The sequence below is a fragment of the Lissotriton helveticus genome, chromosome 4_1 (assembly GCF_964261635.1).
Source record: "Lissotriton helveticus chromosome 4_1, aLisHel1.1, whole genome shotgun sequence".
NCBI classification, from domain to species: domain Eukaryota; kingdom Metazoa; phylum Chordata; class Amphibia; order Caudata; family Salamandridae; genus Lissotriton; species Lissotriton helveticus.
The window spans coordinates 1,570,700,945-1,570,724,916 of record NC_136063.1 but is presented as its reverse complement, the minus strand read 5'-3'; the positions used below and the strand labels follow the sequence as shown (position 1 = coordinate 1,570,724,916).

The following is a 23,972-nucleotide window of genomic DNA, read 5'->3' as shown; positions in this document are numbered from 1 at the left end:
TATTTTTAGCTGGCAGGACTGGAATCCCCTTATGCTGTAGCGATTGTGAGCATATATAAATGGAACCAATCTGCTGTTCCTTCCTACAGTGCACCGGATTGTATCGGAAGACAAAACGGAAGCGATATCACGTGACACTGACTCCAGGATATTGTCAAATGAAGTCCTTCTTCAGTTGCCACGGCGCAAGAGTCTGATTTTACTGTTGTAACCGGTTCCTGGGCCGAGTCCTCTTTTTGTGTCTACCCTGCTTGTCAGTGGCGTGGGTTGCTGTATGCATTATCCAAGGGCACACGCCGAATTCAGTCGATTGCAAGAGGATGGCTCCCATACCTTCGCTTTCGGTTTGTCTTCTCAAGGCTGCGTGGCGGGGTGCGCTGGAGGCTGAATTACGGATCTTGCAGGTTCTGGGGCTGCACCGACCACCTGGTGAGTGTGTAGTCTGTGTGATAGGCAATCATCTGGACCTAAACCGATTAACACGATTGCTCGACTTTATTGGCCACGTTGGTCGAAGTCTCTTTCAAGTTGGACTCTTCACTCTTGGGATGCCCACGATGTAAATTTTACACATAACTGCATAGCTGCCAAGGTTTCAGATTTGCTGTGAGTGACATTTTCATAATTTCAATGTAATTATGAGTGACATTTCAACGGCTATGAGTGATATTTTCTCGCAAGCAAAATCAAGCAATGAAGACAAGGGTAACAAATAACAGAAATTGCATCCATTTGAGCAACAAGAAACTCTAAGAAGAACTTAAAACCGCTGAAAAGCACCAGAAATGGAAGGGCAATGCCTGGAGACAGACTGCTGTTATAAGTTAAAGAGGGCAGGCTGGTTCTGCAGCAGGTCTGAATATGATCTAATTAATCCGGTCATTCATGACGGTGCATCAGACCATCCTTCTTTTAAGCCAGCCCGCGCCAACTGGCACCCCCCCTGGCTCCTACCCTGGCATTGGCAAACATTAATAATGGCATACTAATGCATTACAGCACTTTGAACTCGAGGCCGCTCTCTGACAATCGCGCCTCCACTCCAAGAAGTTAAAGACCCCAACTACACTGAAATCATTAAAATGTCACACAGCAATCTGAAACCTTGGCAGCCATGAACACGGTCTGATCTATTAATCACCTGCTGTCTAATTAGAGTCAGACTAAGTCAGCTGACTTACTCGGGCCGCCCAGCGCTGCATAAGGCACCGGACATTAAGCATCAGAGAATCAGTGTCAACGAGGTTAAGACACACTGATCCACACCGTCACTGAAGTACATTATACGTCACAGCTCAGGCTGGTTGTATTTAAAAAACTTCCAAGTTGTTTCCTGTTTTACAGCTCCGCTGCACGGCTCAGGCAGTCAACCAGACACTGAGGGCCGGCCATAACTGCACCAGATCACACAAGCTGCAGGCACAGTGCCGCCAGCCGCCACTTGCTCACCTCTGCTAAAGTTTAGTGACGGGTGCAAATGCATTCATTAACCAACAGCAACTGATACTAAAAGTCCTCGACACTCGCAAGACACTTACTGTTCTTAGCAGCGAGGCGAGACCAGCGGAGCAATTTGGTGAAGCCGACGCGATTTTCCTCAACTTTACAATAAAATCTATAAAGAAGTTAACTTGAAATGTGAATTTAAATGGAGGAATCACATCCAAACTAATTTTACTAGCAAGCCTTCTTACTACGAATTGGGCACATAACCATAATTTGAAAAATAACTATTCCTTGTGCTTTGTTTATTTTATGTACATATCGTAATCTGCAGTGAAATAACCCAAAACGTTGTAAAGAGAAAAGTAAATCTTATTGCAGTCAGATTTCTGCCTTACTTGACTGGAAAGTGGTGTTCAAACGGTTAATGACACTGTCTGTGCGTCCTTGGCACATGGTTTAGGCCAGTGTAGTGTACTTGACAGGCAGTCCCTTGCTTACAATCCCAGTGTGCGTCAACTCTAGACTTCTCCCCAGGGTCCGACTCTGTCCATGCAGGCCCGGTCGGTGCTACATTTCACTGCTACCCGCACCCTCCAGGGGCCTCCCGGGACTGAATTACTGTGTCTCTGCCGCTTCTGGGTTTCTAGAGTCGGGCTGCTGACCACAGCTAGAGACTGGGTTCTAGTTTCCCACAAATGAGCGAGGAGGCTGAGGGCGATGACTGTCACGATCCAAAGCCGCTTGCGACCGGGATGCATATCGGTGAGCGAAATTAAACTTCACACTGGGTCTCGGCTCCCCACCTGTAAAGCAGCCAAATAGCCTTTGTCCTCCCTATCTTGTATATAGCTGAACGCGGCATGCCAGGGGTTTTATTGCGGCACTGTGCACCCCAGACAGTGACAGCAGTGAGTGCACCCGAGACTCATTGACTCAGATAATTGAGGCCCCCGCTGCTTCTGCCTCACTGGACTTCCTCTTCCTCCGGACGGCACTAGTACGGGTCACATCAGGATTATGGCCCCCCAGGGTGTGCACCAGTAGAAATCACTGCTGAGGGCAGGCCACGTCGGTAATTGGGCGCGCCAGCAGTGTGTCAAAGCGACGTAGCGCTGCAGGCATTACATATGCAGCAGCCAGGCTGGGCAGACATGTGTTACATTGTAGCTCTCAGCCCCTCCAGAGCTGAGAGGAGACAGACTTTCACGATTTATGAATTTACTGAGCACAGCATGCAGCTGCTGACCGCACTACTCGGAGCAGCAGAGAACCGGTGCCTAGGTGCCACCGGTGGCGCGTGCTTGCGAGTGGCTTAACCCCTTCCATGCTGATGACGGCTGGGGGCCGTCATGCATCACGGTGGGCGTTTGCTGATGACGGCTGGGGGCCGTCATGATCCCGCCCACTCTTCAAAACGGCCGTGCAGCGCGAAAATTCGCCACGCATGCAAGGGGTTAAAATGCGTGACAATGCATTTCAGTGCGGTGATGCGGATCACCACACCGAAATGCGTGAGCGTCACACCTGATGCGTGATACTTGGCAGGCATGTAACTGCTTTATCAGAGTGTAGCTCAGAATCTTTTTATTCACTTCTTAACTAAGAAGTGAACGGCCGATTCCGATGGGATGTCAGCCAAGCTATAGGTAAACACAAATGAGAACAAAGTGTGCATCCAGTATTTTCCACTGACTCTAATTATGTGGTAATAAAGAGCCAAATTATACGACAGGCTAGACCAAGTTATGTTGCAAGGAAAGGCAACTTATGTGGGCATTTTTTTAGGTCTTGCCTACGCAGCGCGCATCCGCTGCATAGGAAACGACCTATAGAAATTGATTCCGTTTTGTTGCCAAAAATGTGCATGCATTGCATTGCTTTGAATGGCAACGCATGCACGTTTGGCGATTCCCTTGCGGGAGCGAGCTTTCAAACCATCTGTTTGTAATTAACAGATGGTTCCTGCTCGCTCCCGCAAGGGAAACAGGCGCAGGTCCCCTTCTCTATCCCCTCCCCCTGCAGCCACTCGTCACACTTATTTATTAACTTCGAATGCGAGGCGCGCGCGCTTGTTTCAGGGCTCGACAAATCACTCGCCCACTCGCATTTGCGAGGGAGAATGGATGAGGACCAGCTATTTGTAAGTCCTACTAGCCCTTTCTGGCGAGTAGGAAGACAAACTTACTTTTGTCCTCTGTCTTTGAAAACTGAGCAAAAGTGACAAGATAACAAGATTTAAAGGCATTTTTATTGCTCTCAAAGGGACTGAGCAATAAAGATGCCTTTAAATCTTGTTAACTTGTAACTTTTGCTCCATTTTCAGAGACGGAGGTCAAGTTGGGTCGAGGGGATTTTCCAAGTTACTAGACCTGCAGGACTAGTACAATTTTTCAGATTTGTCGAGCCCTGTTGTTTTTAAATGGTACTGGAAAATTGTGCTGCTGCGATCTATTTAATCTTGCCTTGAAAGCCTGTGCAACGTTTGGGTTTGATTTACCAACTTTCATGTGTGAAAATGTACAACGGTATTCTGCATGAATGAGGAAAAATAGTGCAGCACAATAGCAAGAGTTGCACTCTGATTAAGCTATTGGCAGCACTGGTGCTAACAAGCTATTTTCTCGCCATGATATGGCTTAAAGGTGTACCAGCACCAATTTGCACAAGACTTGCACTTGAAATACAACTTCCAGTGCAAATTTCAATGGGAGGCCAACTGTCCCAGGCTAAACCACCTAAAAAATTGTAATTTCCTTTAAGTTACATGTAGGGATATATGTTCCTTGGTTGAGCTTAGTTTCATTTGGTGCTAGGGGTTCACCAGAGCCGTGCCATGCTTGTTATGTTAGTAGCTCTGACTCTACATTAATTCCATGAGCGTTTGCGCTATTCCTGCCCCATATTTAGTGTTTTGCACTGACAGTAGGGGAGTTTGTGCTCCGTGCCGTAAAGCGACTTCGGTGAGGCGGTCACACTTAAAAGTTGAACAGCGCTAGCGCTTTTGCCACTTTGTGGCACTTGTGTAAATCTGTGCCTTAGTTTAGAGTCGTGCGATGTCCCCAAGTCACGTGCGCCCTGAAATACCAAACAACATCACTCAGAAGCACAAACACTAACCATGAATGAGGGGCGCCAAGTGTGCTTCTGCAATGAGATGCTGAGTTCGGTGCTAGGATCAGCAAACCTCTGAGAGAAAATAGAGAGAGACTATTGTAGCACAGGGTATGCAGCTGACCCCCGGGGAAGGCTTGATAAAAACAAAAGCTGAAGTGAATTCCACTAGTGAGAGAAGCAGAGCTCACCTACCTTAACAGCATCACGAGGTCCGCATCCCCTGAAAGACGCACCAAGCCTGACGTCCCTCCGAGCGGATAAACTGGATCTTATCCCTGTTGGGGGAATCAAATAGTTCCAGGATGACTTTGAGATGCAAGGCGCAGATGTACAACAGGGTGGCAGCGGGTAGGTGAAACGCAGCCCAGAGGCGTGCCCCGGTGGTCGCTGCCCCACGCTGAGCCCAGGTGAGGGGCTCACGCCTCTGCAGTAGAGGAGGCTGGACATCTCATCTGTTCTTGTGTGATCGCTTCCCCTGCCGCAGCTTCATTGATACCCGGCTGCCTCTAGTAGAGCATCTGCAAAGCCAATGAAAACCAGTGCCTGAAGTTCAAGGCAGCCGTGGCCCTGCATGCCAAGCAGCTGCAGCACTGGCCCTACGGGAAGGCATCACTATTCCAAATGTGAACTGCCCGTAGTCCTTAGTAAAGGTGTGTGGTGTTGAGCAAGTGGCAGTGTTGCAGATATCAGGTAGGGGGATGTTGCCTAAGAAAGCTATGGTTGTCCTTTGTTAGGGGTAGAGTGCACCCAGGGCAGCACAGGTAAGACCCTCTTAGCTTTGCGGTAGCAGGGTTGGATGCATTGTACTATCCATCTAGCTATGGCTGCTTTAGAGATGGGATGACCTCTGTGAGGCCTTGCAAAGAAGACAAGCTGTTCAGACTTCTGAAAGGGCTTGATCATTTCGATGTAATTCCCAAGAGCTCTTTTGACATCCAACATGTGCTGGGCTCTCTGCTACTGAATCTAGCTGCTGAATTTTTTTTATTAAAGTGACATGGTCATACTACCTTTGGGAGAAACGTACGATTGCTTCAAAGATTGGCCCTATCCTGGTGAACCTGGATGAAAGGTTCTTTGTAAGTTGAGTCCTTGTGGCTCACTAATACGTCTGAGGGAAGTAATGGCCACTTTAAGCTACCTTCCATGAAAGGGAAGGGGTTATGAGTGTTGAGGTTCAAAGGGTTGCCTCTGAAGGACTACATTGAGGTTCCACATGGGGGCAGAAGTATTCCACAAGGTATGAATCTCTTAAAACCCTCCAAGCCTAGATTAGTGGAATCCTAAATAGCGATGAAAGTTCTTTGTTTTGCACATAAAATGCAACAGCACCTAGGTTTTAGGCATATGGATGTGTAGAGAAGGCCAGACGTTCGCAGATGTAAAAGGTAGATGATGTCCTGAAAGGCCTTTGGAAATACAGTAGTGAACAATCTTTTCCCCCTTTGCAGATGAACAGGTTTGTGTACGGAGTCTACATGCTTCTCGCAAAATGGTCATGCATTTCTGGGGGAAGCAAAAACAAACACTTCAGGTGACAGATTGCTAGGTTAAGCTGTCTGGGGTGAGGGTGTCCGATTTGGCTTTGGCTCTCCATGAGAAGGTCCAGTCTGGGCAGAAGCTTCTTATGAAGGCTGATGAACGTCTCCAGGAGCATGGAGTATCATGGGTGCTGGCTCAAGTGGAAGCCACCAGGACAAAAGTTAAGGATGCCCATTGACTGTGGGTGTGGGTACCTGGAGGCACAGTTTGGGCATTTTGCATTTTTAGGTTGACAAATATGACTATTTGTTGAGTGCCCAACACTGGAAGTACCTGTGTAGGACTTGATGCATCATGCTGAACAGGTCTGCAAAGTTGCTGCCCACCCCCGTAAGGTGTCCGTTTAGGTTTATATGTTGTGGCAGATAGCCAAATGCGAAATCCCCTGCAGTAGTGTTGATAGCTGGGAAGTGTGCATGCCATCATGTTTCAGAAGTACATGGCGGTAATGTAATTCAGGTAGATGATGGCTCGACCATTGGTTTGAGGGGCCACAATCCCTATCCAGTCATGTTGTTGAGATGAGCATCCCAGCCTGAGAGAGAGGCGGCTGTGGTAATGGTCACCTGTAGAATGGGGTCTGAGAAAGGCCTGTCCTGCAAAATGTTGTTTAGGCTACTAATACAGAGAGCAGTGAGCATTGGCCTTTACCAGCACTATATCACTAGGCATGCCTCTAGACAAGGATGTCCAGCTTAGGGCCCAGATCCCTGACAGATTTTCAGCAGAACTACTGAGATGTAAATGAGATCGATTCAGTCTATGTAAATGTATCTTGCAGCGATAGCCTGAAAATCCAGGATGATCAGACCCTGCTGGGCTTGCATTAGATACCCCTGCACCAGAGAGGCAGCACTAAAAGTAACCTTGATATGTACATGTCTCAAAGTCTAGGGTGGCAGTAAAACCTGCATCCAGAGTAAGGTCAAGACTAAAGAGTTAGAAAGACATAACTTAATTTAGCCCAGAGTACCAGTTTTATGATGATATAATTTATTATAGGTCAAAGACCACATGAGCCTACAGGTTGAGAACCATTATTTTTACAGCTTTCTTTGTATGTACAAATCTAAATAGCCGAGGTGGTAAAACACTGAAACAGTCCTAGTTGGCACTTGACTAATAGGTCATTATTTCCAGTCTGCACCTTGATGAACTAGTCTCGTCGGGCTTCTGAAAGAAGTAGCTCTCCACCTGCCTGGAAATAGCTCTACTGTGCAGCACAGGCTAATACATTCGAAGATTTTGCTAGGCTGAATATGCAATCCAAAATTAAAAACTGAAAAACATTGAGGCAAAAATGTCTGCATTTCAGAATTTATATGCTGATGTTTGAAGAAAAATTGTTTGATTTGAAAAATATATTTAAAGTGGATATTTGAGTGATAAAGTGTTGGAGTTACTTAGTGTTAACGTTACTTTGACAGGAGCATTGCAGCTATGGCCGTCATGTATTAACCGCTGAGAGGCATTCAAAATCGATAAAGCCTGTTTCTTCCCATTACTGCTGGCAACCTTGAAATAATAACAGCGGTAATCTTACATGGAGTGCCCACTAATGTAATCTGGTCTGATGTGGTCACTATTACCACACTAATATTAGTAACTGTGTATGACTTCAATTGAAAACAAGTAGTTCTTATTACAGAAAAGGTTGGTAGACCCTGTATTTAGACTTTGCTTGTTCTCACAAGACAAGGAGAGCATCACATTACACGCAAACGGCAGAGTCACTGGAATGCGTAACAGTAGTGTCAGTTGGGAGTGGCAGGCACAAACAGCCTCCGTTTAGTCTGGTAATACCTGGGCAAGCTTGGAAAATTACAGAATTGCTTGCATTTTATGCCACAACTGGAGGCTTTATACTATCCAGACTACCTTCTTTGCAATTGTACCAAAACACACGTTTTACTTTGGTTAATGTTATTGTAATTCAAAATCGAACACACAATCTGAGTGGCTTTTACAATATACTGAATAGGGCTGCCTGGCTCAATTCAGCATTTGGCACTCTTAAATGATCTTTCCTAGGCTCTTGCCTGCCTCCTTCCTTTCTGCTGCTCCTGTCCGGTCATCATTTCACTGATCCTATTGATGGACTTGCCTCACAGCTGGACTGTGAACTTTTTCTGCAGTACACTTGAAGGTATACGATGAGCCTTTAGACTGCTGTAACCCAACCTACTTGCTGCGTTTTCACTACATGCACTTTAATGGATTGTTCACTGATAGGTGAGAAACAACAGGACCATTTTAGCATCCCAAACACTGCTTGAAGCCACAACTTTAATCTAATGTGATCAAAGTACTGTGCACAAATGGTGATCAGTTAAAATCAACTCTGACCCAGCCCTAAAAGGGCCACTCCAACCTGAATGAATAGGCCACACCCCATGAAAATATGATCAACCCCAGTTGCTTTTCTCTCACCAGTGAAGTGCAAGTTGAATCCCTTTAGCGTAGCTTTGCAAGAATGAAATGCATGTGCACAATACTCCAGTGTTGATTGCACATCTATAGGAATATCTAAATTTAACTATTTAGATCCAAAACAATCAAATACTTGAATAATTGTAGAAGACGATTACATATTTGTTTTGTGTGCTGTTGATCATATTGGTCCAAATTGGTTGTGGGTTAGTTAGGTAAGTCACTTGGCCACCAGATGTCAAAAGTACCTCACTACTGTGATGTGTGCAAGGCTACCCAGGTTGCAGTTACTACATCACCTTTATATTCCAAGGAAGCAATTGTTCTAACAAAATTTGAGTTAAAAAACAAGCATTGTCAACGCCAATAGGTCTCAGCAATGCAAGAGTTATTCTCTTTTGTCAATGTGTTTCAGCATTGCATGGCCAGATGGTAAGTGTTCCCCAGGTAGATGCAGCAGCCAAGCGCCTGCAGCAGAAGCACCATTAATCCGTTGTGTAACCACGGGCATAAACACTGGGGGTTGGTACCACCCCATGAGGAAATCATAGCTCGCATGCTTTGGATACCCAGCACTCCGCCTGGAGTCGTAGTGAAAGAGGCGCCGCTATGCCCATGCTGCTGTGCCCTTGAAGGCTACCATCCTGCTGTGGAATACAACGTCACCGGAATGAGACAGAAACATACTGCATGCCGCCATCTTAGAAGCTGTACGGAAGAAGCATTATTCAAGGGGCAGCCAAATGCAAAAAGCGTCACCAAAGCAATGAGAGAACACGAGAAACTAATAATAATAAAAAGCGTCAGCAAAAGCAATGGGAGAACACTAGCAAGCAATAATAAAAACAAGCATTGGCATAGCCAATAGGTCTCGCTTTTAGGACCTTACAAGTATTTAGTTATGCAGCACAATATCCGTGGTGCAACAACATCAACTGTTGCATGGCTAAACACTTATAAGATCCCAAAGGTGAGACCTCTTGGCTATGCCAATGCTTGTTTATCTTGAAACCGGATGGATTCAAGCACTGTAGAACACGAAAATGTGTCATGAGAAAGAAAACTGCACATTCAAAATGTTACTCAACAAATAATGTTTTTGCCTATCTTGGAAGCACCTGAAACACACCCTTTTTTCACTGTGCTTTCTAACTGTTGGAGTAATAATTTGTGTGTAGAGCCCATACATGTGCTGTTTATATAATTAAAAATGCACCTGCATTACTCCGTGTATTCAAAACCTCTTGTAAAGCTGATCCTGACGAACGGCTTTATTCGTTGTCCATCCTGTATGAATACAACATTTTCCAGCTATCGCCACAAGAATTTTTGAATCTATTAAGGACACTGAGGCGAGGATTATGCTTCTCAATTCTTTACTACTCAAAAAACAGCCAGTAAAAATACAGTAAACATTGTAAAAAAAAACGACATATCCCATGAACCACGCCTCCATTATCAACCAATCAAATGTGTCCTGAATACACAAAATAGAGGGGCACCATCTTTTTATTTATTATTTATTTAACTTTTAAGGCGCACAGCTACCCACACAGGGTTTCCCGATACCAAGGGATGGATTAAAAGAGTGAATAGAGAACAAAAAGCAAACTATTGCAGGAAAACCCATGTCTTGAGGTCTTTGCGAAAGTTGAGGTAGTTGGTTTCAGTTTTCAATGAAGTCGGCAGGGAATTCCAGATCTTCGCACCTAAGTGGGAGAACGAGCGACCGCCCATTCTCACCAACTTATATCTTGGAATCACAAAATCACCTTTGTAAGAGGACCTGAGAGAACGTGTGGGATGATGCATATGAATGAGTTCCTGTATATATAAAGGAGCAGTGCCCTGCTTGATCTTAAATATATCACAGAGAGCCTTAAACTTGATTCTGCTTGCAATCCTGAGCCAATGAAGGTCCAGGAGCGACTGGGAAATAGGGGCTCTACGCGGGATATGACATAGAAGTCGTGCAGCCGCATTTTGCACAACCTGAAGCTTTCTAAGAGCTTCCTGACCCAACCCTAGATAAAGAACGTTGCCATAGCCTAGGCGCGAGATAACTAAGGCCTGGACAACTGTCCTTTGTGTGGAGACAGGGAGCATCCAAAGGATTTTATGAAGCCATCTCAAGATGGTGAAACATGTGGAGGCCACCTTCACCACTTGCTGCCCCATAGAGAGGTTCTCATAGATAAGAAAACCGAGGTTGCGAACATGGGCAACAGGTTGGGGAAGAGGACCCATTTCTTGAGGCCAATGTCGGGGGCCCCATAGGTCCTTACATTTGCCCAAGATGACAACCTCAGTCTTGTCTCCATTCAGTTTCAGAAAATGATTACTCATCCATTCTGAGACTTTATACAGTCCCTGTTTAAGGGCTGAGATTTTACTGTCTTCCACAGCGGAAAGAGAAAAGATGATTTGTGTGTCATCAGCGTACGAGAATAAAGAGAGACCAGCCTCCTCCACAATGGTGGCCAGGGGTCTAACGTAGATATTAAAGAGTAAAGGACTCAAGATAGACCCCTGGGGCACTCCATACGCTGAAGAACATATTTTAGAAGGAGCTTTCGAGGAGAAGACCTGAAAAGTGCAGCCATTAAGGAAGGAGGCAAGCCAGGCCAAAGCGGGACCCTCCGCTCCCAAAGACCGAAGAGAGGCAAGGAGAATGGAATGCGACACGGTATCAGAAGCAGCACTCAGATCAAGTAATATGAGTGCAGATGACTCTCCGCGATCAATACTGTGACGCAGCCTCTCAGTGACTCCAAGAAGAGTCGTTTCTGTGGAGTGGTTGGCCCTAAAGCCGTATTGGGACGGATGCAAAAAACCCAGACTCTCCACACAATGAGTTAACTGATTGGTAATATGTCTTTCCAAGATCTTGGAAAGTACGGGAAATAGAGAGATAAGCCTGTAATTAGACCGTATCGAAGGGTCTGCTCCAACCTTTTTTAAGAGTGGAATAATCATTGCGTGTTTCCATTCAGGTGGAACAAAGGCATTTTTCAATGAAGAGTTAAGAAGCTCTTTTAAAACATTAAGGGAGTCTGGGCGGAATTGACGCAGTATTTTAATTGGCATGGGGCATCGAGGAGAACCCGATTTTAATACTTGCTAAACAGTCATAAAAAGTTTTTTCATCGAGAAGTAACCAGCTGCGAAGTTTAGCTGCAGCGTCAGGCTCACTTAAGTGAGTGGGGCCGAAAGTCAACACAGATTCAACAGAAAGAGGAGAGGAGCCCAAGATACCATAAATAAGCTCAACCTTCTCGATGAAGAAATCAGCAATTTTGTCGCATTGGGCCTCATCGAGGGTCGGTGGGGTGGGGGTGTGTGGGGGGGGAAAGAGTAGTGTCAAAGCCTGTTAGCTTTTTTACAACCCAAAAAAGAGTACACAAGCAATTTTGGGCCTGTATGACAGTATTGGCAATGTAGGTGGCTCTGACCGATTTACATGATTTGTGATACTCTTTAAGGGTTGTTTTATAATCGGCTTTGCAAGCTGGAGAGTAAAATCGCCTCCATTTTCTCTCAAGGACTTTACATTTAGATTTCATAACCTTAAGGTTCTCTGTAAACCACGGGGCAGGAGGACGATGGGGCATGGTGTGTGTGAACTCAAGAGGCAAAGATATATTTACAGCTGCAGTAAGCCAATATGATACGGCAAGATCAAGTAAAGGCAGTGGTAGAGTAGTGTCCGGCAAGTTTTTAGATAATAGAGTGTTAAAAGCCTCAACGTTTAATTTGCCCCAACGTCTAAAACTCTCATGCGAATCAGTGGAAACCCTGTTCTCAACCCCAGAAATAGTCAGGTGGAATTGAACCGCAAAATGGTCTGACCATTCCAAAGGGAGAGCAGGAGAACTACAGTCAAAAGAGAGATTAGAAAGAATAGGATCAAGCAAATGACCTGCCGTATGAGTGGGTCCTGAATTACGTAAAGTGATATTAAGGGCCTCCAAGTCAGACAGAAAAACATTGCTGACATTACATTGAGGATTTTCTAGATGTAGATTAAGATCCCCAAGAATGGTAAAATTAGCAGCTTTCAGCAAAAGGGGAGCAATGGCATCAGAAAAGGAAGCTGCCCAAGTACCTGGGTTCCCGGAGGACGATATATCAGGAGGCCAGATTGGGTCAGCTGCGGATTCACTGCAAGTTTAAACTAGGCAGCTTCACAGCCCTAAAGAGGCAGGGTTTAAAATTTGCAGCTATATATAGCTTTAAAAATTACCGCAATGACTCCTCCTTTTCCTGTGTCTCTGTCCTTCCTGACAATAACATAGTCAGGAGGGAGAGCAACAGCAACGTCTGCTCCTGAACTGACATGCAGCCAAGTTTCAGTAAGAAACAGAGCGTCCGGTTTCTCCGTGTTAAGAAAATCAAAGATATTATCTTTGTTTGGGGAGGGACCTACAATTAATGCTTCAGAAACTGAAGCAATGATGAGCAGGAGTCAGTATTTTACGACTCATTACATCCTGGGAACCTGCTTTAAATATTGTCTTGCTTTTAAGTATCCTGCCTAGTGAGAATCCGCAATAAGAGCATTTAAAACCATGCATGGGAAGGACACATATATTACACTTAGAAGAAGGTCTGTGTCTAAGTGACATTAAATCATTAACAGTGTTACTTATCAGTTTGAGGTTACTTACAGGGTTTTGTGCAAAATCTCTGGCCACTGGACGCGGCAGGACGCGGCAGGGCGCAGACGGGCTTGCCTCTGGCGCGCCCGCTGCGCGTTAGCATCTGCCTTTTTAAATAGCAGGACAGAACAACTAGCGCGAGAACAAAGATGGTGCTCGCCCGGAGCCCCCAAAAGTGAAGAGGGACTACCTGTGAAACGCGGGCCACCCGAAAACACCTAGAGGCAGCGTGTAAGTAAAATAGCAGCAATGAAGTTAAAAACACAATTAAAACAGTAGAGGAGTTATAAAACGAAAGTATCTGGCAATGTGCAAAAGGAGCAAAGTACTCCGATGATTGATTTCAAAGTGCGAGTATGCGGGTACAGGAATAAAAAACGACCTGGGCACAGCACAATCAGCAAAATAATCATTTGTGAACTCCATCTTGACTGCCTCTTTCTTTGCAATAAGCAGTCTCAAGAGTCCAGTAAACAAAATAAGCAACAATTCTGACTCAACGGAGAGCAACTTCCAACGAGTCAACTATCCACCAGGGACGCTAGCATCCTTGTTAGGAGGAAAAGCAGATTCAACTCTGTTTGGAATCCGTTCCTGAAAGTAGAAACAAGTTTGAAAAACATGGAATCACCAATATGGTATCAGGGTAGGACAAAAAACATCATACATTTAATGTATCATACACAACATGACAGTTGTAAATCTTACCTGTCCCAACGGGTGGGATAATCCTCATCTACGTGTCCTTAATAGAATCTAAAATTCTTGTCGCAATAGCTGGAAAATGTTGTATTCTATGGCAGGACCGGAGGCTTAGATTATGCTGTTTAAAGCTGACCAACAACAACAGAAGAAACATGAGTAATAGGTTTGTAATAAAATATTTTAAACCTTGAGTCCAAAGACCAATCTGCAGCTTTTAAAAAATCTTCTAAACGAGAACCCATATTAAAAGCCTTAGAGCCCATAGCAACTCTAGTGGAGTGCGCACCATACACAGAAATATCAATACCAGCTTCAGCCATCAACCACTTAACCCAACGTGCCAGAGTGGCCGCTGAGACTGGGCAAAAAGATTTCTGGATTCCCAAGAGTAACTGACGCCGAGGGTCTGATCTGTGAGCTAAAGTACGTTCTTCATACATTTTTAAGCACTTCAAAACACATAATTTCTCATTATGAGGGAAAGCTGGATACTCAACCGAACGAGACATTGTCTTAGTTATCCTGAAATGATGAAAGAAACAACTTGGGGAGAGAAAACCCTTCCTGCCAAGTCTAAAGCATGAACATCAGACACTCTTCGACAGGAAATAAGACACAACAACATAGTGAGTTGAGCAGATAATTGCTTTAAAGATAAATCTTTATTGTCCGGCCATGATTCTAACAAAGAAAGAGAACTTTTGAAATATCCCATAATGTTGTGTTTCTGAGTCAAGGCAGACGAGCGACTCTGATGCCTTTCAACAACTTACACACCATCTGGTGCATTTCCACTGGTTTTCCATCAATATGATTATGTCCGGCCGATAAAGCCGACCTGAAATTATTACAGACCTATAAGACAGACCTGATTCAGCACATTCAGACACAAAATTTAGTATTACCTTCAAATCAGATCCCATGGGATCCACCTGTCGTTGAAGGCACCAACCCATCCATGGCTTCCAGAATGCAGAATATCGCTTGCGGGTGGATGGAGCCCAAGCCTGTTGTATAAAGTGGCAGCCACCGATGAAAGACCCTTAATTCGTTCATGTCTCCGGAGAGCGTCCAATCTATGAGGGTTAACTGATTCTGGAGGACCAGAGAACGTTGCCGTTCCATGCCTCCATATGAGCTTGCCACCATTGCAGTTCCTCTTGAGCGTCTAGAGACAGAGTGATTAAATGATCGTACGAGAACCTTTTCTGTAAGTAGTGAATCTTGAGGCATTGTAGCGCCCTGTAAAGAAGAGGCCCTGGGAAGATCGCTTGAATCGAGGATGCAAGGAGACCTACAATCCTCGCCAGGGACCTCAGCGAGATCAACTGCTTCGACAGAGTTATTCGAACCTCCCTCTTTATGGATTTGATCTTGGATGCGGGGAGGAGCAACTGGACACTCACTGAGTCGATATGAAAGAATAGGAAGTCTACTAGTTGGGACGGTATAGTCATGGATTTTATGGTATTAATCACAAAACCCAATTTCTGCAATAGTGACATTGTCCATTGTAAGTGGGTGCACAACAGTCTTGGGTCTTGGGCTAGGAGAAGCCTGTTGTTGAGATAAACGATCATGCGGACGCCCATCTCTCGAAGCCTTTTGGTCACTGGCTTCAGCAGTTTGGTAAACACCCACAGTGCTGAGTAGAGGCCGAAAGGAAGGATAGGTAACGGAACCACTGTCCCTTCCACTGAAAATGGAGATATATCTGATGGGAGGGACAAATGGGGTCCGTAAGGTAAGCGTCTTTCAGATCCAGGCAGACCATCCAGTCCCCTTCGAGCAACGAATCTCTTAAAAGATGGATTCCTTCCATCTTGATATGACTGTATACCAGAAAAGGATTGAACTCCTTGAGAGTTAACACAAATCTCTGTCGCTTCCTCCCTTCTTTTGAACCAAGAAGACATTGCTGCAAAAACGTTCGGGAACAAAGAGTCCCACAGCAATAGCCTGCTTTGCCAAAAGTTCTTGAAGTTCTGAGTCTATAAAAGATTGTTAATGTAGGGAAAAATGGAGAGGAGTAGGGGGAGTTACCTGACAAGGGACATCGATTAACTCTATTTGATACCCCTGAACAGTGTGAATTATCCATGCATCTGATGTGATCTTCGTCCAATTGTACAGAAAATGCATTACTCTGCCCCCCAGAGGAGGCGTAGGAAAGAGAGGTGGAATTACCTAAGTACTGGGTATCATTTTTTCTGTATCCTCTGTTGATGCCCCTGTTGTACCGGCCCTGGAAACCCCTGGATGTGGTGGGGTAAAATCCGGCCTGGTCAGGTTCCTGGGTGTATCCCCTACGTCTAGGGGCGAAGTCACGCTGGGGACTTTGTTGACTGAAGCAGCCGGTCGAGCATCCCCTGCCATGACCAGCCCTGCCAGAAATGGGATGGAACACCCTCTTGAGAGAGGACTGTGACTTATCCAGCGACCTGAAAGTGTTGCCAAATTTGACAATGTCTTTTACAAAACGTTCTCCGAACAGTTGCCCTTCAGCTAGGGGCCTGGTTCTGCAGAAGCTAGTTCAACGAGCTGAGGGTCGATTTGCAGGAGGACTGATTTGTGTCTTGCCGAGGAAATGGCGCAGTTGGCATTGCCTAGGAGACATATTGCCCTCTGGGCCCAGCCTGCAAGCACCTCCGGGTGGATAGCTGCTCCAGTCTCCTGCGCCTGAAGCGCTAGTTCTAGAATCTTGTCCAACGGGCCAGATATGTCCAACAATTTGTCCTCACAAGCCCTAAGGGATCGGTCTACGCCCTTTTTGGGATCTTTCTTATATTTCTTTAAGAATGTGTGCATGGCTGGATCTATCTCAAGGGTCAAGGAAGTTTTATTTGCCAGGTCGGAGCGGGGACATTCAGATATCAGGCGGGCTTGCACCTCCTTATCAAAGCTCTTGCGCAGGTTAGCCTGCATGTACGCTGCCACTGCCGGGGCGGGAGCCCAATCTGAAGAGCGGGGGTGCACAATACTGGAGGGGTTAAAGGTGAAAGAAGAAGGTTGGGCAGGGTAAAGGGAGTGCTTGCGCTTCTTGGCGCATTTACGTGGGCACGATTCTTGGGAAGAATCAGTATCGTTATCAGTGTCAGTCGTGGTAACAAAAATGGAAGGGTCCGGAACAGGGGAGGGGATCAAGGGGTTCGGGCTATAATCCTGCTCTCTATCCTACTGTAGTTTGGGATAAATATGAACATGGGGCCACAGGAGACCAGGGGGAGGAATAGGGGAGGTGTTAGGACCTAGCCGGTAGCGCAAATAGCGCGCCGGTGCCTTTGACGCAACCCCTCGCAGCAGCGAGTTAAACTGGCAGCAGAAAAGTGGGAAAAAATAAAGGAAAGGGGAGAAAGCGCTGAAGAGAAAAGGGTAATTAGGAATCTGTAGCGCGCTGAGCGCAGCACGAGCTTCACACAGTACAGCAGTATCCACAAAGCAGAATGTCATGAATAACCATATAAACACGTATAAAACAGTGATTATAGATCAAGCAAAGTCTCCCAGAGTAATGTATAAGCAAAATAACGAGGCACTTATCTTGACTGCGGAGCAGCAAAGAAAGAGGCAGTCCAGGTCGTGCCTTGCTATTTTGTGTATTCAGGACACGTTTGATTGGTTGATAATGGAGGCGTGGTTCAAAGCCTCATGGGATATGTAGTTTTTTTTTTACAATGTTTACTGTGATTTTATTGGCTGCTGTTTGAGTAGTAAAGAAATTGAGAAGCATAATTTGAGCCTCCGGTCCTGCCATAGAATCTGAGAGCAACTCACCTTAACGAAATTGCCCCTCAGCGCCATAATGTACATTACACATTCATTATGCTAGCGCCTGGCTCGGAGAAAGGTACAGTCCCAAGACATTCAACCTTATAAATAGAAGTAAAATGATTGGGACTTTTCTAAATCCTGAGTGCCCTCATGAAATAACTACTTCATTGAGAGTAGCTTCTATGATCTCACATATACTTTCACAAAAATGAAACAAAAATGTTCCTGCCAAATAAGGAATTACTCATTCCTCCTGTTTGAGCTATGTTTAAATATGAAATAATGTTTTTCATGTTACAGGTAAAAGTCCTTCCTTAGCTTATCAATTGAAAGCATTAATACTAACGGAAATATTTCTGTACAACCTGTTCATCACCTGCGTAAACAATCAAAAGTTGGAAAGCACTGAGAGAATGTTGGCAGACCGTTTACTAGTTCGTTGTTCACATATTATTAATTACTTTACTAACTTTTTATTTGCTTGAACTATAAAAAATGTTTTAAATCTGTAACGTATGCAACAGATGTTGATATGTGGCAAGTGTGCATATCTGTATTTAGGTGAAAAATGCTGCTGGTACACAATTTCATAATTCCCCGCCACCTGCTCTTTGACCGTTGTGTGTCGTTTTCGATTTAAAGGTACATCTCCTGGCGAGGGATTAGCAAGTTCATCAGTAGGCATAGACCCTTTTTGAAGTGTGCTGTATCTCCGTTTGGTGCCTCAGCTGTAAGTGCTGTTTCATAGCGTAGTCACTAGTTTCTAACGGGACAATCAGTCAAGGATTTGCAAAGCGTGGCACATCACACATGAGTGTCTCAAGGCGCTGAAGTTCCTAGCTGCTTCGTGGTGATCTGTTTATTCGAACAGTCAGGCCTTGCTTTCTTTCCTGAATTCTCTGAGCGATGAGGTGGTCCTGAGGTGGAGGGGATGCTTTGGCCTCCAGGTGTGAGAAGGAGCGTCCTCCTCTGTTGCCTCGGTGGATCCGGGGGGTGTCTGCGAGTAAGTGGAGGTGGATCATAGGTGTCTGGTCGGTTGGTGGAAGGTCATGCGTTTGTTGATGTAGGCTTGTCCTTCGTTGTGCAGGACATGTACCCTTAGATCTTATTTAGGCCTTGCACTTGAGATGACTCAGGCTATTTTTTAACATCTTTTTCCTGCGATAGGCCAACATGAACGTTTTGTAGAGTTACTCGTATTGGATTCTGAAGAGCTGATACCGTCCTGTACAACTGTTACCATTGGCAATTGTTTCAGCATTCGTCAGCCCTTTTGATTCTTGAACAAGTTTCGGCTACAGTTCACCTTGGTCATGACTTTCAAGGGCACAAACCTTGATATCACAGCTCCCTTTACCACAGTAACCACATTATGAACTGTGATTATAAGTTGCGCATCCTCATCCCTTGCTGTGTCATGTCTGTGCGTCTTTAATGGCGTACTCACCCGTTACACATGCTAAAGGTTAATAGGCCATTGTCCCTTTGGAGCATTTGTGCACACAGTTGAGGTGTTTCTAAAGCTGTGGACTTATACAACCTTGAATTACTTGAACCGTCATGTAGTGAATTGCTTCCACTATAGTGAACATGCTTGCCAACTTTCTTAGCTTTTTAAAGAGACCAATGGGGTGATGTGGCTTTCTGTATGCTTGTCACAGCGTAAACTATTCATAGTTGACATCGCATTGACGATCTCCACATTGTCACTTCCTCACCTCTGTAGAATAATTATTGATTTTTCCTTTGTTGCAGAGGTGAAACCTAGGTGTGCACACACATAGGCCACAGTACAGCGGGCAGCTTGCCAAAACTAGTAACTGAGCCTTTTTTTTATGGTTCACATCTGTTTATTGTAAAGAGGTTTTTAGAACGGTCCTAGTTGCATGTTTAATGAAGCAACATAATATTTAGCGTTCAAGGCTCAAAGTCCACTCGACCGCTCGCATAGTCGAGCTAAATTTAACAAGGTCGAGCTGTTTTTAGGTCCTACTCGCCCTTTCTGGCGAGTAGGAAAACAAACCAACTTTTGTCCTCTGTCTGTGAAAACGGATCAAATGTGACAAGATAACAAGATTTAAAGGCATTTTTATTGCTCACAAAGTTAATGAGCATTAAAGATGCCTTTAAATCTTTATATCTTGTCACATTTGCCCCGCTTTCAGAGACGGAGGTCAAGTAGGTTGCAGATGGGTCGAGGACATTTTTTAAGGTACTAGTCCTGCAGGACTAGTACCATTTTGGTATTTTTCGAGCCCTGGCGTTTTTTAACTTTATAGAAACCACCGCAATGGAGCGCACACCGCTAGCCCCTCCTCCGGATCGCCCCTCGGGATTCTGGTACTTGTAGTTCAATAGTGGATCACCCAGGTGGGTGCAAGTCGGTACTTGTTGGACTGATGAATCTCTAATGGTTAGGGGTGGAGGAGAAGGCCGCCAAACAACCGTCAATGGCCTCGATGCCCGAACCGGCACGCAGGGCAGCATCCAGGAGCCCGTCGGCTCAAAGCTCAAGGGAGCCAATTAATAGAAACCACCGCAATGGAGCGCACACCGCTAGCCCCTCCTCCGGATCGCCCCTCGGGATTCTGGTACTTGTAGTTCAATAGTGGATCACCCAGGTGGGTGCAAGTCGGTACTTGTTGGACTGATGAATCTCTAATGGTTAGGGGTGGAGGAGAAGGCCGCCAAACAACCGTCAATGGCCTCGATGCCCGAACCGGCACGCAGGGCAGCATCCAGGAGCCCGTCGGCTCAAAGCTCAAGGGAGCCAATTAATAGAAACCACCGCAATGGAGCGCACACCGCTAGCCCCTCCTCCGGATCGCCCCTCGGGATTCTGGTACTTGTAGTTCAATAGTGGATCACCCAGGTGGGTGCAAGTCGGTACTTGTTGGACTGATGAATCTCTAATGGTTAGGGGTGGAGGAGAAGGCCGCCAAACAACCGTCAATGGCCTCGATGCCCGAACCGGCACGCAGGGCAGCATCCAGGAGCCCGTCGGCTCAAAGCTCAAGGGAGCCAATTAATAGAAACCACCGCAATGGAGCGCACACCGCTAGCCCCTCCTCCGGATCGCCCCTCGGGATTCTGGTACTTGTAGTTCAATAGTGGATCACCCAGGTGGGTGCAAGTAGGTACTTGTTGGACTGATGAATCTCTAATGGTTAGGGGTGGAGGAGAAGGCCGCCAAACAACCGTCAATGGCCTCGATGCCCGAACCGGCACGCAGGGCAGCATCCAGGAGCCCGTCGGCTCAAAGCTCAAGGGAGCCAATTAATAGAAACCACCGCAATGGAGCGCACACAGCTAGCCCCTCCTCCGGATCGCCCCTCAGGATTCTGGTACTTGTAGTTCAATAGTGGATCACCCAGGTGGGTGCAAGTCGGTACTTGTTGGACTGATGAATCTCTAATGGTTAGGGGTGGAGGAGAAGGCCGCCAAACAACCGTCAATGGCCTCGATGCCCGAACCGGCACGCAGGGCAGCATCCAGGAGCCCGTCGGCTCAAAGCTCAAGGGAGCCAATTAATAGAAACCACCGCAATGGAGCGCACACCGCTAGCCCCTCCTCCGGATCGCCCCTCGGGATTCTGGTACTTGTAGTTCAATAGTGGATCACCCAGGTGGGTGCAAGTCGGTACTTGTTGGACTGATGAATCTCTAATGGTTAGGGGTGGAGGAGAAGGCCGCCAAACAACCGTCAATGGCCTCGATGCCCGAACCGGCACGCAGGGCAGCATCCAGGAGCCCGTCGGCTCAAAGCTCAAGGGAGCCAATTAATAGAAACCACCGCAATGGAGCGCACACCGCTAGCTCCTCCTCCGGATCGCCCCTCGGGATTCTGGTACTTGTAGTTCAATAGTGGATCACCCAGGTGGGTGCAAGTCGGTACTTGTTGGACTGATGAATCTCTAATGGTTAGGGGTGGAGGAGAAGGCCGCCAAACAACCGTCAATGGCCTCGATGCCCGAACCGGCACGCAGGGCAGCATCCAGGAGCCCGTCGGCTCAAAGCTCAAGGGAGCCAATTAATAGAAACCACCGCAATGGAGCGCACACCGCTAGCCCCTCCTCCGGATCGCCCCTCGGGATTCTGGTACTTGTAGTTCAATAGTGGATCACCCAGGTGGGTGCAAGTCGGTACTTGTTGGACTGATGAATCTCTGGTTAGGGGTGGAGGAGAAGGCCGCCAAACAACCGTCAATGGCCTCGATGCCCGAACCGGCACGCAGGGCAGCATCCAGGAGCCCGTCGGCTCAAAGCTCAAGGGAGCCAATTAATAGAAACCACCGCAATGGAGCGCACACCGCTAGCCCCTCCTCCGGATCGCCCCTCGGGATTCTGGTACTTGTAGTTCAATAGTGGATCACCCAGGTGGGTGCAAGTCGGTACTTGTTGGACTGATGAATCTCTAATGGTTAGGGGTGGAGGAGAAGGCCGCCAAACAACCGTCAATGGCCTCGATGCCCGAACCGGCACGCAGGGCAGCATCCAGGAGCCCGTCGGCTCAAAGCTCAAGGGAGCCAATTAATAGAAACCACCGCAATGGAGCGCACACCGCTAGCCCCTCCTCCGGATCGCCCCTCGGGATTCTGGTACTTGTAGTTCAATAGTGGATCACCCAGGTGGGTGCAAGTCGGTACTTGTTGGACTGATGAATCTCTAATGGTTAGGGGTGGAGGAGAAGGCCGCCAAACAACCGTCAATGGCCTTTTAACTTTATATTTACCCCTGATGAAGGGCTGTTGAGCCCGAAAGGCATTGGGTTGATGAGAATATGACTGGCAAGGATGAACAATGTATTCCTGCTTGCTTCAAAAAAAGACCTGGATAGGCCTATCTGTAGCATTTGAAGCAATGGGAAAGCATAAATACCTTATGTGTGAATAGAGAAAGAAACAAAATATATTTGACAAGAAATGGAGTAAAATGTATTAAAATGGATTACTAAATCAAGAATGGAGTCTTGTAAATACTTTTGGATATTGCTTGTGACTGACAAGGGAGCGCAACTGCGTTCCACACCTAACAAATGGATACATTCGTGCCATTGGGGCAGAGGCACATGCCAAGTCTGCACCCAAGAGATAAATATTTGTATTTAGAGCACCTGTGAACAAATAAGTAAAAGCCAGAGTGCATTCTGTCACTTACCTGGACACATGCCTATGTGCCAAGTCACTAACCACTTCATATGATATTTGTAAGTCACCCCTACATTAGGCCTGACAACCTAAGGCAGTGTGCTTAATATTATATTTGAGGGCGTACCTGCATGAGCAGATATGCCCCGGTGCTGGACAGTTCGATTGCTGTCAGTGCAAGAGAATAGGGAAGCAATTTTAAAACATGTGCTGGGCACTGGTGAAAACGAGTTCCCCAGCTACATGATGGCTTCACTGAAAATAGGAATGTTTGATATCAAACCTCTCATATTGAGGAACCCACACTAATTCCAGTGTTTAATTTGTCAATACATGCCCCCAGAGGGCACCTCAGAGGAGCCCCCTGAAACTGTGCCAACTGTTGACTGACTGGCTTTAGCCAGCGTGACACCAGAGGTGAATTTCTGACCCCCAAGGGTGAGGGCCTTCCCTCTCAGGAGGCCAGAAACCAGGCCAGCCTTGGCAGGGGATGTTAACAACTCCCTTGCACGAGATGACCTGCAGATTAGCCTGCCATGGCAAGCTCATTGGCTACTACCTGGCACTCCCTCGAACACCACTGAATTTAGTATTTAGGGGAGACCCTGGCACCAGAGAATCAGATACTGTCGACCTAAGAATAGAGGGGACACCGAAGAGTTGCCAAAGCATGGAAGAATGAAGAAAGCACCTGACTGGGCTGCAGCACCGCCGACCTGTCTGCAACCCTCGTCGAAAGCTGTGCCAAAGTCTACTCATCCTGAAGCGGTTGACTCCAGAAACTTGGGAGGATGCCTGCCTTCGAAAAAGACTCAAAACCTCCCGTCAATAGTGAACCTGTTCTGAAGAAACTCCAAAGAAAAGACCCTGAGGTCTCCGGATCCACCAAAACCTGACACCTGAAGCAACCACTGCACCTGTCGCCTCTGGCCCAAGGTGAAATGGGCCAATGGTGCCAACAAGGTTCTCCAGCCCTCCAGAGCTAGAGTCCATTGTGGTTTCACCGCTCCTAGACTGCAAACTCCTCACGCAGAGCCCCTCTACAGTGACCGCTCCAGTAAAGGGAAAATCCCAATGCTTAAAGACTCCTCTGCACCCATCACCCCTGTGCCTTGGAGAAAAGGACCAAAAGTGTACCATTACCCATCAACCACCCACCCA

At 46.4% G+C, this 23,972-nt stretch overlaps 1 protein-coding gene across 1 annotated transcript in view; it reads left to right on the top strand.

Moving 5' to 3' along the window:
• Nucleotides 1-232: 232 nt before the first annotated feature.
• MRPL32 (mitochondrial ribosomal protein L32) overlaps nt 233-23,972 on the top strand; it is a 100,098-nt gene continuing 76,358 nt past the window's right edge. Inside the window, exon 1 of the mRNA XM_078688194.1 lies at nt 233-429. Within this exon, the coding sequence (XP_078544320.1) occupies nt 321-429 (109 nt within the window). The 5' untranslated portion in view covers nt 233-320. The remainder of the gene's footprint in view (nt 430-23,972) is intronic.